Below are 16,294 nucleotides of genomic sequence, written 5' to 3'. Positions count from 1 at the left end.
AAATAGAACCTGTGCAAAATTTCAGCTCAATATCTCTATTTTTTGAAGACTGTAGCGTGATTTCAACAGACAGACGGACAGACATGTCTAGATCGTCTTAGATTTTTATGCTGATCAAGAATATATGTACTTTATAGGGTCGGAAATGGATATTTCGATGTGTTGCAAACGGAATGACAAAATGAATATACCCCCATCCGTCGGTGGTGGGTATAAAAATCGTAAGGGGTTAGAAAATAAAACTTTGTAAAAATAAAACTAACTTTTCATGAGTATTGATGAAATAGTTGAAAACTCAGATGGAGTTAGTAATTTTACTTAAACTTATTTCTTAGAAATAAGCAAGCACTTTACCAAGCATGGGTAATGGCATATTGTCGTCGACGATTCCTCTTCCGAGACTTATTACTGAATTAACTACTCAAAGAAATTTGGAAATTTAGTTTAATAGATGTAACTAAAATGTTTAAAATTTTTATTTCTTGAGTTAACAATAACATGCTCGAAAGTAAGCATGTTATTGTGAACTAACAGTGGGAAATATTGAATTTGATAGGGTGCTAAAGATTTATGTACTCGCTATGAGTTCAATAATTTCATAACAGTTACAAAAACGATAATTTCGTAACAGTTACAAAATCGTTTTTACATGCTATTAGTTTACTTTTTACTTCCCACGGGTAAAATATTAACTAGCGAATTAATGGAAAAAAATCTCTATTTCCGAACTCTTCGAACGAAGCATCTAATTGGAGTTTGGTTTATATAAAACTTTGCATTTTGTCGCAGCCGAGTGTTGCACCAAGAACCTTCCATTTACAAAGCAGACGCTCTACGCATTCATCCCCATCACTATTATTTCAGTCTTCGACTATTTTCTTCTTTCAATATTTGCTAACAACACAAAAGCAAAACATTTTTTAACTTTTTTCCATTAAAGATGGCCATGCTTTTTTGTTTAGGTTTGACATATTCTACTTATAGACACAATGCTATCATCAGTGGAAGTGAGCAACTTATATAAGTTTTAGGCAGAAAAAGTGTGTAAGCTTTTGTGGCACTGAGCATGTCATTCTTCTTCTCCATACAAAGGTCCTGAATTCGAGTCTAGAGCTAGCAAAATGATTTTTAATTATGTTCATACTTTGAAATTATGTCCAACACTAAAACTCGCTTCTGTAAGGAGCTAACAGTCAGCACACACAGTCAGCAAATTCAATTTAAGTTCAACATTAACTAACAGTTATTAAAATATTTGTCGTATTTTCTTATTGTCTTTATTAGATAGATTGCTAATAAATGTTAAAGAAAAAATTATTTAGTCTCTATTGGAAAACTTGATTTTTCTTCTAAAAAATTTTTTCAATTTGCAGTTTTGTTTCCAAAAATCAGCTTTAACCATTTAAAATTTCAAAGGCAGATTTAACATTGAAATGTTGCACAATGGGATATACCATTTTGAAACGTTGCACAATGGGATATACCATTGTGCAACGTTTCACCTGAAAGGCATGCTTGTACCATTGCACTGCTCATGTAATCTATTAGTGGCAAAGAAGTCCGAAAAGATCGCCGCTATTAAGGCCGAAATCACTATCACTGTAGTCTGCGAAATGCATTTTGCGACACCACATTTTGCCTCAAATTTATAATGGGTTTTATTTGCTTTTCTATTCTAAATAGAAATAAAAACAAAAACCCATTGGTCTTAGCTGGATATAATTCAAAAAACAAAATAAAATAATTTTGTGGCCATAATAAACAGAAGGGCAAAAACCAAAGTTTTTGGATTTGTTACAGTTGAAAAGGTTTGAGAATTATCTTTTGGTGTGGGATCGGTTATAATTGAAGAAGTTTGAGGACGTCGAGATGTTGTATCAGACGATGCGGTCGAAGATGATTCATTGATGTTGGTATTTGTTGTGAACGATAGATTGGAGGTATGATCAGAAGGTGTAGGATCATTTGTAGTAGGGCTTGTTGTATGACTTCCTGCAGTTGTATGATCTTTGGTAGATGGATCGGTGTTTTGTCCTGCTGCTGATGTAGGATCATTTGTAGTGGGGTTTGTGCTTCGCCCTACTTCAGATATAGGATCATTTGTGGTTGAACTAGTTATTTGACCTACTGCAGTTGTGAGATCATTGGATGTTGCTTTTGTGATTTCTCCACCAGCAGTTGTGGTATCTGTTGTAGTTGGGTTTGTGCTTCGTTCTCCAGTAGCCGTAGGATCATTTGTGGTTGAACTTGTAGTTTGACCTCCTGCGTCTGTGGGATCTTTTGTAGTTGGATCTGTGGTTTGTCCTCCCGCAGCTGTAGTTTCTTTTGTGGTTGAACTTGGTATTCGTCCTCCAGCATTTGTAGAATCATTTGTTGTTTGGGCTCCTCCAGTTGTAGGATAATTTGCAGCAGTGCTTGTGGTTTGTCCCTCCTCGGTTGTAGAATCTTCTGTGGTTGTTTCGGTTGGTGAGTTTGTGGAAGATATGACGGGCAATATTGGCGATAGCGGTCTTCTAGTGGGTAATGGAGTTGATTCAGCTGATGTTGGATTATTTGACGAAGTGGATTTTGGTGAAGAAGGAGTTGGAGGAATAAGTGTGGGAAAATTCGGTGAAGGAGGAGTAGGGGGAATAAGTGTGGGAGAGTACGGTGTTGGCGGGCCTCGAGATGTACTTGTGGAGCTGCTGCTGGCAAAAGTGGGAGATGGAGGAGTTGGCGGCAGTTGACTGGTAGTCACAATATTTGTCGTTAATGGATAGTTCGATGAAGAGGTTTGAGGACGACTGGTTGGTGTTTCAGGTGTTGCGAATTGTGTGGATCTTGGAGTTGAACCAGTAGTAGTGGGAGTATTTGGAGATGATGCAGTGGTAAAGGATGCAGTTGTTCCCATAGTTGCCGTTGCTTCTATATCTGTTGAAGTACTTTGAGGGCTTCTGTTTGTTGTTTGTGTCATAGTTGTAGAATCTGTTGACATCGACGTTGTTGTGAAAGTACCTGGTGGACGATGAGTCGATGTTGTTGTTATTGGCGGTGATGAGTTAGTTGTAGCACGCTTAGTACTTGAATCAGACGTTGATACCGTTTGAGGAAGTTGAGTTGGTGATTGGTTTGTATCAGTGGTACTGGAAGAACTCAAAGGACGTTGAGTGGATGTTTGGGCTGTGATAGATGAAGTTTGCTCTTTCGAGGTGCTTTGTGATCGCCGAGTAGATGATTCGCTTGTGGTTGCTAATGTTGGTGTGCCGGCAGATATTGTAAAATCTGTTCCTGCTTTTGTGGTTAATGTTGGTTGTCCTGAAGCGGAGGTCTGGGGAGGATATTCACTTGTGGTCGACGGCAATGATGGAGACTTAGTTGAAGTTGATTCAGTCGATATTGGATTTTTTGTCGAAGAGGATGTGGGTGAAGGAGGAGTAGGAGGAATAAGTGTGGGAGAGTGCGGTGTTGGAGGACCTCGTGATGTACTTGTGGGGCTGCTGCTGGCAAAGCTGGCAGTTGGAGTTGTTGGAGGCAGTTCACTAGTAGTCTCAGTATTTGTGGTTGAAGAATAGTTCGATGTAGAGGTTAGAGGTCGTCTGGTTGGTGTTTCAGTTGTTGCATATTGTGTGGATCTAGGCGTTGAACCAATAGTAGTACTGGGGCTATTTGTAGATGAGGCAATGGTATAGGATGAAGTTAAAGTAGTTGTTCCTATAGTTGTCGTTGCTTCGGTATCTGTTGAAGTGCTTTGAGGACTTCTGTTTGTTGTTTGTGTCATAGTTGCAGAATCTGTCGACATCGAAGTGGTTGTGAAAGTACCTGGTGGACGATGGGTCGATGTTGTTGGTGTTGGCGGTGATGAGTTAGTTGTAGTATGCTGCGTGCTTGAAGCAGATGTTGATACGGTTTGAGGAAGTTGAGTTGGTGATTGGTTTGTATCAGTGGTACTTGAAGATAAAGTTGATGAACTCAAAGGACGTTGAGTGGATGTTAGGGCTATGGTAGATGAAGTTTGCTCTTTCGAGGTGCTTTGTGATCGCCGAGTAGATGATTCGCTTGTGGTTGCTAATGTTGGTTTGCCAGCAGATGTTGTAAAATCTGTTTCAGCTTTTGTGGTTAAAGTTGGTTGTCCCGAAACGGAGGTCTGAGTAGTATATCCACTTGTGGTTGAATATGACGATGCTGGATGTCCTGTCGTATCTATAGAGCTTGTTGATGTTGTAGATTTTACAGCACTTGGGCTTGTGCTAGGTAAGTTTGTAGTTACTATAGGAAATGATGACGGATTTCCACTTTGCATTGTTGTTGAGTGGGTTACCGATGTTGTGGTGCTAAGCTCTACACAATCAGAATCTTGATATTGAACACAATATCCCACAGAGGTACTATAAGCGGTATTATACAGGCATGGCATGGGCAAAGGAGTTTCACCCAAACAATAGATAAAGAGTTGACATTCGCCCTTTACGGGAAATGTGGTTCCATAGGGCTTAGAATCGCATATATCCCAGTTTATGGCATTGCTGGAATTGGATACCTTATTCTCATTTGAATCACCATCATTACCACAATCCGATTGGGAATAGCCAACACAACCTCCATAGCTGGCACTAAACGCCATATTCGAAGGACAATTTATGGTTATGGCCTTTTCGGTCAGACAATAGATGTAACTGCTACACAAGCCGCTTATGGCCAAAAGTGTGCCATCCCGTTTGGAATTGCACAGAGTATCACTTAGTTCATCCGCTTCCCAGGTGGAAGCTTCGATGTGGCCAAATGTAAGGCAGCAAAGGGTTAAGAAAAGGAGAAGAGTTTCTGAAAAAAATGAAAAAATCACTAGAAAGAGTACAAGGGTTTTTTGAAGATTAAATTTACTATCATAATCACGTAAGTGTTTTTTCAAATTTTTATTTTGATCAAATTTTATCCATTAAATATTTTTTTACACTTGTTTTAAAGCTTTGCTTTTCATCTGTTGTTATTCCTAAATGTAATTTTTATTTACTCCTCTTAAAAAGTACAATTTCTCACAAATATCCCGTTAACAAACTACGGTACGACCTCTTTTTTGATATGAAAATGAAAGTCGTCATGTCGCTATTCTCAGCCATTTTAAAATCACCTTTCTCCATTTTATAGTTCTTTTAATTATTTCTTTCAACTAGCTTTGCTGTGTTATGCACTTCACCAATTTTCGTTATAAACTAACTGCTGTCTTCTTAGTTTGCCTGTCATATGTAGGCTGAACCTTTGGCAATAATGAACAGAACATTTTGTAAATTATCAAACCCCAGTTAGCTCTTTTGATTGATGGAAAGGGATTAAATTGCTATCGATATTTTGTGAGTAATGAAAGAAATGCTAATGCTGTTGTTAGTCAAGAGTAAAGTTCATTTATACCATAAATATTGCCTAACTGACACGCATGCTTTTTCAGGTGAGAAATAATCTGGAAGAAGTCAATCCATCCTTGGGCACAAGGTTAATTTTAGAAATCTTTCAATTTTATATCAGTTATTTGCTAAAAGTCTATAAGTATGTCTGTGACAGTTTCGAAAAATGCGTCGTAGGAACTTACAAAACGGTTGGTTGTTAAAAACGTTTCAGAGCGAATAATGTTGTGAACATTTGCTCTACAAAAAATTGTTTTCCATTTAACTCTTCGTCCACAGTTTTCTCTTTGCAAGGTGTTTGTCCAACAGATTTGTCTTCAACTGGTTTCAAACAGTTTTTTTTTTTTAAATTGTTGGTAATTGAAAGGATTGGCTTCGATTTTCAGCTATAATCACTTTGGCAACACTGGTTTAAACAGCTTACCCACGTTCGAGTTTTGTTTCATTATCAAACATCTTCAGTTTGGTCTATAATTTAATAGATAATAATATTTGGTCTATAATGTAATGTAAGTCTTACAAACGAACAACGCTTGCAAATTATTGAATTGTATAATCAAAATGCGTGCTCTGTTATGAAAGTTCATGGCGCGCTTCTTCTTCTTCAGCGATGAAGCTCATTTTTGGCCCAATGGGTACGTAAATAAGCAGAATTGTCGATTTTGGAGAGAAGATCGGCCAGAAGCATTGCAAGATCAACCAATGCATCCAGAAAAAGTCACAGTTTGGTGCGGTTAAGGGGCTGATGGCATCATTGGACCGTACTTCTTTAAAGATGATGCGAATCGTAACATAACTGTGAATGGTGTGCGCTACCGCTAGATGATATCCAAATTTTTGTTTGCCCAAAAAACAAGAGCTTGACTTGCATGACATGTGGTTTCAAAAAGACGGTGCCACATGTCACACAGCACGCGTAACAATGGACTTAAGGTGGAGTTACTTGCAGAGTTCCATTTTTAATGGGTTTTTAGTGCGGGAGGATGGTATGTAACTCCACCTTTTTTGAGAGGCGAGTTCGGTGAACATTTTATTTCACGTTCGGGGCCGGTCAATTAGCCTCCTAGATTGTGCGATTGAACGCCTTTAGATTATTTCTGTGTGGGCTATGTTAAAGCTCATGTCTATACAGACAAGCCCGCTTCAGTTGACGAATTGGAAGACAAAATTGAAACTTATATTCTGGTTCGAGTTCGGTGAACATATTATTTCACGTTCGGGACCGGTCAATTTTCTGCCTAGATCGTCCGATTTGACGCCTTTAGACTATTTTTTGTGGGGCTATATTAAATATCACGTCTATATGGACAAGCCCGTTTCAATTGACCCATTGGAAGACAACATTGAAGTATATATTCGTGAGATACCTGCCGAAATGTTGGAAAGAGTATGTCAAAATTGGACTGGTGGATGAACCATTTGAGGCACAGTCACGGTCAATATTTGCATGAAATAATCTTCAAATATTAAATTATATGGTCCGTACTATCGATTCAAATAAAGACTTTATGCATTTTTCTGAATTTTATGTGTATTTTTTTATCTTTTCTATAGCTCTTAAAAAATCCCCTATACATAAGCAATTAGCCGGGCGTCTCACTATTTTCCAAAATAACTACCATTCCGTCCGCGGCTTCGAGTAGAAAGGACGTTAGCCGGATTAAAAAACAAATTTGTCTGCGACATGTTTGTCTGCAACTGGTTTGTCTGCGACAGGTGTGTCTGCATGAGATTTGCCTGCGACAGGTTTGCTTACGACAGTTTTGTGTGCGACATATTTGTCTGCGACAGGTTTGTCTGCGTTAGATTTATCTGCGACATGTTTGTCTGGGCCAGTTTTATCTGCTGCATGTTTGTCTGCGTCAGTTTTGTCTGGTTTACCGCCAACATATTTGTCTTTGAGAGATTAGGTAAGGTTAGGTTAGGTTTAACAAGTAAAAAGGCACTAAGTTCGGCCAGGACGAACTTTGGATACCCACCACATAGGGTGTATATGTTTACCACCTTTCGTCATAATCCGGAGAAAAATGCATCATTTATGAACCCATTGCAGCTATATTTAAATATGGTCCGATTTATACCAAACTCGACGTCAGTGCCGTCGAGTGATCTAATAAATACAATTCACTGTTCAAGTTGTTAAAACAGAATATTGGTCAAAATGGCAGCTATATCGCAATATATACCGATCTGCACCATATAGTGTACAGATGTCGAAAAGCCTAACATAGGTCACTATGACAAACTTCAGCGAAATCGGATGATAAGTGCCGATGTTGAAGGGTCTAACACAGACTACTGTGTAAAATTTCGCTGAAATCAGTAATAAATGCTCTTTTTATGTACCCAAGACCCTAAATCGGGAGATCTTAATCATACTCAATACGAACGTCGAAGAGTTCAACGCAAAACATCGTGACAAATTTCGAAATCTGATAATGAGCCCCAAACTTTAAATCAGATGATCGGTCTATATGGGGGCTATATCAGGATATAGTCTGATATAATACATTTTCGAAGTAAATCTGCCTATGGACAAAACTAGAATCTGAGCAAAGTTTCTGCTAATTATCTTTATTTTTAAAGCCTGAAGTGTGATTTCAACATACAGAGGGACGGACATGACTAGATCGTTTTAGATTTTTACGACGATCAAGAATATATATACATTTTTGGGTTGGAAACGGATATTTCGATGTATTGCAAACGGAATGACAAAATTAATATGCCCCCATCCTTTGCTGGTGGGTATAAAAAGAAGGTGCAAACCAAAATCAACCCCATTCCGTCGTGGGCATACATCTAAGCCAGCAATTGGATTGTTGTACGCTCGTAAATACGAATAGTAACTACAATTGGCCTCAGTAGGTCATTTGTACCGGTGCGCCCGTTCCTTGCACCCGTAGTCTTATTTTACACGTGATGATGCCGAATGCCATAATGACCTCTACATTTTAGTAGTAACCTCGTTCTCTTGTTATCAGGATCCCTCTATAGTGTTTATCGCCCACGCCCTAAACTTGAACTTCGTCGCCCCGATAGGCTTCGCATTCAACAAGTTTACCAATGGCATCTCTATGCCCCCCACCGGCCAAATCATTGCCCTTTCGAACCCCCTTACCCCGCTATGGCCCGGCACCCCAACGATGCGTATCGTTGCAAAACTAGAGAAGGCGTTTATCTTCTTCTTAAACTGCAGGACCATTGGTGACCTCACTGGTTGTTATGAATATGATGGCCTGTTTACTTTTCTTAGTCTCAACATTTAGTCTCAACATGTGGCCCACCTTTGTGGTCCTCGTGAACAGGCAGATCTCAGTTTGGCCCAAACTTATGTTCAGACCTTTGAGGCTTACCCATTCGTATGTCATCTCCAAAACCATTTCGGCTGTTTCGGACTCCTACCCCTAAGAAGTATTATAAAATCGTCTGCGTAGCGTACATTTAGAATCCGTAGTAGAATATTCATGGTAGTCATCCATAGAAGTGATTTTAAAACACCATCCGGTGGTGTGCCCATTGCCACCCTGACCCTTATACTTATGCCATGGGTCCCACAAATATCCACCTTTTGTTTAGTATGTGGCGTTTCAAGTTCCTGAGGACCTGGTCAACCCGGTACTGGTGAAAGGATAAAATGTGTAATTCCTCAAATTATTAAAGTTTCGATCGAAAGTTTCTTCTATGCAGTACACATACTCGTGTAGGGCGGTCTCCACAGGCCTTCCGTTCACATGGGCATGATGCTTGTACTTTAGCAATTTGCCGGGTTTCCCACTCTTTCTCATGGTATCTACATTGCGTACAATGGTTTTGAGAAGAGTATACCTTAGACGGATTGAGAGGATTTTCTTTAAAAGGTTTGATGGTGACAGATTTCCCTCCAACAGGTTTGCATGCGACCGGTTTGTCCGCGACATGTTTGTCTGCTACCAGTCGTCGGGGCCATGTTTGTCTACGACATGTTTGTCTACGACATGTTTGTCTACGACATGTTTGTCTACGACAAGTTTGTCTACCACATGTTTGTCTACCACATGTTTGTCTACCACATGTTTGTCTACGACATGTTTGTCTACGACATGTTTGTCTACGACATGTTTGTCTACGACATGTTTTTCTACGACATGTTTGTCTGCGTCAGGTTTGTGTCCAACATGTTTATATCGGTCTCGTTTAGATCTATTAGAATCGGCCCCATTCACTTCAATGTTTCTCAATCACTATAGTAGGGTATCGAAGTAATATTTTCCTGTATAACAAATATATTCATTTCTTTTTTTATACCCACCCCCATAGGATGGGGGTATGCTAATCTAGTCCTTCCGTTTGTAACACCTGGAAATATTGATCTGCGACTCCATAAAGTGCAGATATTCTGGATCGTATCGACCTTCTGAGTCGATCTAGCCATGTCTGTCTGTCGAAATCATGATAGGAGTCGAACGCGTAAAGCTAGCCGCTTGAAATTTTGCAAAGTAATTAACTATTGATATAGGTCGTTATGGATTGCAAATGGGCCATATCGGTTCAGATTTGGATAAAGCTCCCATATAAACCGACTTCCCGATTTGACTTCTTAAGCCCCTGAAAGGCTCAATTGTGATCCGATTTGGCTAAAATTTTGTATATATTTGCAAGTATGGGAGTATACTAATCTAGTCATTCCGTTTGTAACACATCGAAATATTGATCTGCGACCTCATAAAGTACATGTAATTTGGATCGTCTCGAAATTCTGAGTCGATCTAGCCATGTCTGTCTGTCCGTCGGTCGAAATCATGATAGCGGACGAACGCGTAAAGCTAGCCGCTTGAAATTTTCCAAAGTAAATTATCTTATATATAACAAGTAAAAGCGTGCTAAGTTCGGCCGGGCCGAATCTTATATACCCTCCACCATGGATCGCATTTGTCGAGTTCTTTTCCCGGCATCTCTCCTTAGGCAAAAAAAGGATATAAGAAAAGATTTGCTCTGCTATTAGAGTGATATCAAAAGATATCAAAATGTCAGCCAATTCGAATAAGAATTGCGCCCATTGGAGGCTCAAGAAGTAATATAGAGAGATCGATTTATATGGGAGCTGTATCGGGCTATAGACCGATTCAGACCATAATAAACTAGTATGTTGATGGTCATGAGAGAACCCGTCGTACAAAATTTCAGGCAAACCGGATAATAATTGCGACCACTAGAGGCTCAAGAAGTCAAGATCCCAGATGGATTTGTATGGTAGCTCTATCAGGTTATGAACCGATTTGAACCTTATTTGATATAGTTGTTGAAAGTAATAATAAAAAACGTCTTGCAAAATTTCAGCCAAATCGGATAAGAATTGCGCTCTCTAGAAGCTCAAGAAATCAAGTCCCCAGATCGGTTTATATGACAGCTATATCAGGTTATGAACCGATTTGAACCATACTTGACATAGTTGTTGGATATCATAACAAAATACTATGTGCAAAATTTCATTCAAATCGGATAAGAATTGCGCACTCTAGAGGCCTAGAAGTCAAGACCCAAGATCGGTTTATATGACAGCTATATCAGCTTATTGATCGATTTGAACCATACTTGGCCCCTTACCCTAATTTTAAGAAACGCCAGATCTCGTAGATGGGTGTTGCGATTTAAGCGAAATTTTGTGTGGTCTCATATAGTACTCTAAAAATAAAAATTTGGTATCCAAATTTCGGATGGGGTTCCTTGATGACTGTATTCAATTTGTCCAATTGTTGACAGTAAACATCCGAATTAATCGTTTGGTTCCTTGGAAGCAGCTCAAAATATACCACACCCTTCCTTTTAAAGTGGTTTGAGCTGGTTCACCATGCTTGGACCATGATCGTTTTCGACTAACGTTGTTGTAAACAATCCATTTTTCATCTCCAGTTATGATTTGTTTTAAAAACGGATCGAATTCATTGCGTTTAAGGTGCATATCACAAGCGTTGATTCGGTTTGTTAAACGAATTTCTTTCAATACATGTGGTACCCATATTAAAATTGACGCCAAACAAACAAATGTTAACAAAATTTCGCGCACTTTTTTTCTAAAACAAGCTAAAAGTAACAGCTGATAACTGACAGAAGAAAGAATGCAATTACAGAGTCACAAGCCGTTGAAAAAATTTGTCAACGCCGACTATATTACTACGATATTACCGACAATTACTTTTTGGGCAACCCAATAGACCAATCACGACAATATGGGATCCAAAAGAAAGGTATTTAGGATAAGAAAAGGTATCTGATATTTTCAAGACCAACTCACTGAGTGGCGCCCATCCCGCAAAACACCCCATAAGCCGGTCATGTTCATATCAGGGGATCGGTTTATATGGGAGCTATATCAGGTTATAGAGCGATTTGGACCGTACTTGAAAATATATGCAAAATTTTAGCCAAATCGGATCAAAATTGAGCAATCCAGGGGCTTAAGAAGTCATATCTGGAGATCGGTTTATATGGGAACTTTATCCAAATCTGAACCGATATGGCCCATTGGCAATCCACAACGACCTATATAAATAACTAGCTGACCCGGGTCCGCTCCGATGCGCCTTCTTTTACTTTATATGGAACAAAAGTTTCCTTGGAATATTTATTTTCGACAATTAATGAGCATTTGGTGAAATACCATCCTACGAAAATAGTTAATCGCTTGACTAACAATTTAACAATATAAGTGCCTTTGTCCGAATCCCATATGATCTTTAATGGTCTGCGAATTTAAGTTTGGATGTAAGGTGTACTCCATTCTTAAAATACTTTATTTCAGCCCGCTACTCTCATGATATCTGATGTAGGGGTGTTTTCGGGGGTGTGGTGGTCCCCCAGGCACTTGGCCCTGAAAAAATATCAGCATCGTGCTCTTCTTTCAAAAACCTTTTATTTGAACCCTAAATTGCAATTGGTTTAGGGGAGTTTACACGATGACGCGTCCCCCAAACACATGGCCCAAAATAGGTTATCAAATTCGTTTTCTAATCTTAAATACCACATATTGGCATGGTCGAAAATGTTTTACCCTTTGCGGGGTGTTTTGTGAAAGGGGTGATTCCCTAAATATATGGATCTAAATTTGGATATCAAATTCGTATTCTACTCCCAAATACCTTTATTTGAGCCCCTTTTTGCGATGGTCACTTAAAAATTGGTGCTTGTGGGGTTTTTTGGGAAAGGGGTTGACCCCCAGAAAATTGGTCCCGAAAGTGGGAATATATTTTTGCTCTACCCCCCAATACCTTTCATTTAATCTCCACATTGACATGGTCGGTAAATATGGCCGATTTAGGGGTGTTTTGGGGATTGGGGTGGTCCCCCGTAGACACTTTTCCCAAATATTGATGTCATATTCCTTGTAAATTTGTTCCCTTTGGGGGATGTTTTTGGGGAAAGGCGGCCCCCCAAACACTTGGTCCCATATTTTGATATCAGATTCTAATTCTACATTCAAATACCTTCTTTTTAATATTCCATTCCATTCCATATTCCCATGGTCAGTAAATAAGTCATGTTTGGGGAAGGGGTCCACCCCCCAGAAACGTGGTACCACATTTGGATATCAAATTCGTATTCTACTCGCAAATAACTTTCATTTACGTCCCATATTACCATTATCGGTAAATATGTCCGATTTAGGGGTGTTTTGGGGGTTCGGTGGTGTTGTGGGGGCGGGGTGGCCCCATAGACACTTTTCCCGAATATTGATATCAGATTTATGCTTTACTCCTAAAGACCTTTCATTTGAGCCCCATATTGCTATGGTCCCAAAATGTGTCCCCTTTGGTCCCATATTTCAATATCAGATTCGAATACTACACTCAAATAACTTTTATTTGAGCCCCATATTCCCATGGTGAGTAAATAAGTCCTGTTTGGGGATGTTTTGGGGAAGGGGTGGACCCCCAGAAACGTGGTCACACATTTTCGTATTCTACTGGCAAATACCTTTCATTTGAGTCCCATATTGCCATAGTCGGTAAATATGTCCGATTTAGGTGTGTTTTGGGGCTTGGGGTGGTCCCCCTAGCACTTGGTCCGACAATTGGATACCAGATACGTTTTCTTATCCTAAATACATTTCATTTGATACCAAATTTTTATTATTAGGGTACTATATGGGAGCACACAAAATTTCGCTTAAATCGCACTACCCATCTCCGAGGTCTGGCGATTCTGAAAATTATGGTAAGGGGGAGGGTCCGCCCCCCTTCAGATATCAAAAAATGTAGTACCCTATTTTCACCACGGGATCATTATGCATTATCTGTACCATCTGCATAAGGAACACACAAACATACAAACAAACAAACCTACAAACAAACACAAATTGATTTTTATATATAAGATTAGCAAAATCCGTGGTTGTGGATTCCCAATATTCGGCATGCGGCCCAGCCTAATCTAGCGCGCTTTTTCTTGTTTAATTTGGCCCAGTTCGGTGCAGATTTGGATATAGACCGAACACTCGATTTAAAGTCTTGACCGCATAAAAGGCGTATTTATGATCTGGTTTCGCTGAAATTTGACACAGTGACTTATGTTAGGCTTTTCGACATCCGTGTTCTATCGGTCTATAATTGGATATGGCTGCCACAAAGACCAATATTTGTTCTACAAAATTGAACAGTGACTTGTATTTATTAGACCACTCAATGTCCGTGCCGAGTTTGGTCCGAATCGGACCATATTAAGATATAGCTGCTTTGGGTAAATACCCGAGGTTGGGGTATTCAAAGCTCGGCCAGGCCAAACTTTTGCTTGTTTTTGCTTCTTCGAAGAAATTGGCCATGGGTTGATTAGATATGAAACTTCCGTTGGTGTATTTTTAATTGGTGACAGCTTCAAATAGTATTCAATTTGAATACATTGATAAATTTAATTTGTTACTTTCACTTGAAGTGTTTTGACCATGTTATCTAAAACGATGTACGTTCCACAAAACAAGTGTTAATTGAAGTACTTGATTTGGCCACTATTACATGCTTACACCACTACATATCTTATATATAACAAGTAAAAGCGTGCTAAGTTCGGCCGGGCCGAATCTTATATACCCTTCACCATGGATCGCATTTGTCGAATTCTTTTCCCGGCATCTCTTCTTAGGCAAAAAAGGATATAAGAAAATATTTGCTCTGCTATTAGAGCGATATCAAGATATGGTCCGGTTCGGAGCACAATTAAATTATATGTTGGAGACCTGTGTAAAATGTCATCCAATTCGAATAAGAATTGCGCCCTTTTGGAGCTCAAGAAGTAAAATGGGGAGATCGATTTATATGGGAGCTGTATCGGGCTATAGACCGATTCAGACCATAATAAACACGTATCTTGATGGTCATGAGAGAATCCGTCGTACAAAATTTCAGGCAAATCGGATAATAATTGCGACCTCTAGAGGCTCAAAAAGTCAAAATCCCAGATCGGTTTATATGGCAGCTATATCAGGTTATGAACCGATTTAAACCTTATTTGACATAGTTGTTGAAAGTAAGAATAAAATACGTCACGCAAAATTTCAGCCAAATCGGATAGGAATTGCGCCCTCTAGAAGCTGAAGAAGTCAAGTCCCCAGATCTGTTTGTATGACAGCTATATCAGGTTATTAACCAATTTGAACCATACTTGGCACAGTTGTTGGGTATCATAACAAATAACTACGTGCGAAAACTCATTCAAATCGGACAAGAATTGCGCACACTAGAGGCTCAAGAAGTCAAGACCCAAGATCGGTTTATATGGCAGCTATATCATGTTATAGACCGATTTGAACCATACTTGGCAAAGATGTTGGATATCATAACAAAACACGTCGTGCAAAATTTCATTCCAATCGGATAAGAATTGCGCACTCTAGAGGCTCAAGAAGTCAAGACCCAAGATCGGTTTATATGGCAGCTATATAAAAACATTTACCGATATGGCCCATTTACAATACCAGCCGACCTACACTAATAAGAAGTATTTGTGCAAAATTTCAAGCGGCTAGCTTTACTCTTTCGGAAGTTAGCGTGCTTTCGACAGACAGACGGGCGGACGGATAGACGGACGGACGGACAGACGGACGAACATGGCTAGATCAACATAAAATTTCACGACGATCAAGAATATATATACTTTATGGGGTCTCAGACGAATATTTCGAGTAGTTACAATCAGAATGACGAAATTAGTATACCCCCCATCTTATGGTGGAGGGTATAAGAAGGATATAAGAAAAGATTTGCTCTGCTATTAGAGCGATTTCAAGATATGGTCCGATTTGGACCACAATTAATCTATATGTTGGAGACCTTTGTATGATTGATAGTAAGAATAAAATACGTCATGCAAAATTTCAGCCAAATCGGATAGGAATTGCGACCTCTAGAAGCTCAAGAAGTCAAGTGCCCAGATCTGTTTATATGACATCTATATCAGGTTATGAACCGATTTGAACCATACTTGGCACAGTTGTTGGATATCATAACAAAACACGTCGTGCAAAGTTTCATTCCAATCGGATAATAATTGCGCACTCTAGAGGTTCAAGAAGTCAAGACCCAAGATCGGTTTATGTGGCAGCTATATCAGGTTATGGACCGATTTAACCCAGTTATTGAGTGTCATAACAGAACACGTCGTGCAAAATTTCATTCCAAGAAGTATTTCTGCAAAATTTCATGCGGCTAGCTTTACTCTTTCGGAAGTTAGCGTGCTTTCGACAGACAGACGGACGGACAGACGGACGGACATGGCTAGATCGACATAAAATGTCGCAACGATCAAGAATATATATACTTTATGGGGACTCAGACGAATATTTCGAGTAGTTACAAACAGAATGACGAAATTAGTATACCCCCCATCCTATGGTGGAGGGTATAAAAATTAACTTGTGTTTGTTTGTAGGTTTGTTTGTTTGCGTGTTT

At 39.3% G+C, this 16,294-nt stretch overlaps 1 protein-coding gene across 3 annotated transcripts in view; it reads right to left on the bottom strand.

The window, feature by feature from the left end:
- Positions 1 to 1,714: 1,714 nt before the first annotated feature.
- Positions 1,715 to 16,294, bottom strand: part of LOC106094364 (mucin-2-like) — a 267,611-nt gene continuing 253,031 nt past the window's right edge. Inside the window, exons 1-2 of one of the 3 annotated variants that reach the window (XM_059361150.1) lie at positions 5,105 to 5,219; positions 1,715 to 4,797 (exon numbers count right to left, since the gene is read on the bottom strand). In XM_059361150.1, the coding sequence (XP_059217133.1) occupies positions 1,724 to 4,797; positions 5,105 to 5,114 (3,084 nt within the window). In that variant the 5' untranslated portion in view covers positions 5,115 to 5,219 and the 3' untranslated portion in view covers positions 1,715 to 1,723. The other 2 variants (XR_009396641.1, XM_059361149.1) reach the window with 2 other exon arrangements.

The sequence above is a fragment of the Stomoxys calcitrans genome, chromosome 1, assembly GCF_963082655.1.
Source record: "Stomoxys calcitrans chromosome 1, idStoCalc2.1, whole genome shotgun sequence".
Taxonomy (NCBI): domain Eukaryota; kingdom Metazoa; phylum Arthropoda; class Insecta; order Diptera; family Muscidae; genus Stomoxys; species Stomoxys calcitrans.
Note: the sequence above shows the minus strand (reverse complement) of the source record. Positions and strands in the feature narration are given on the sequence as shown.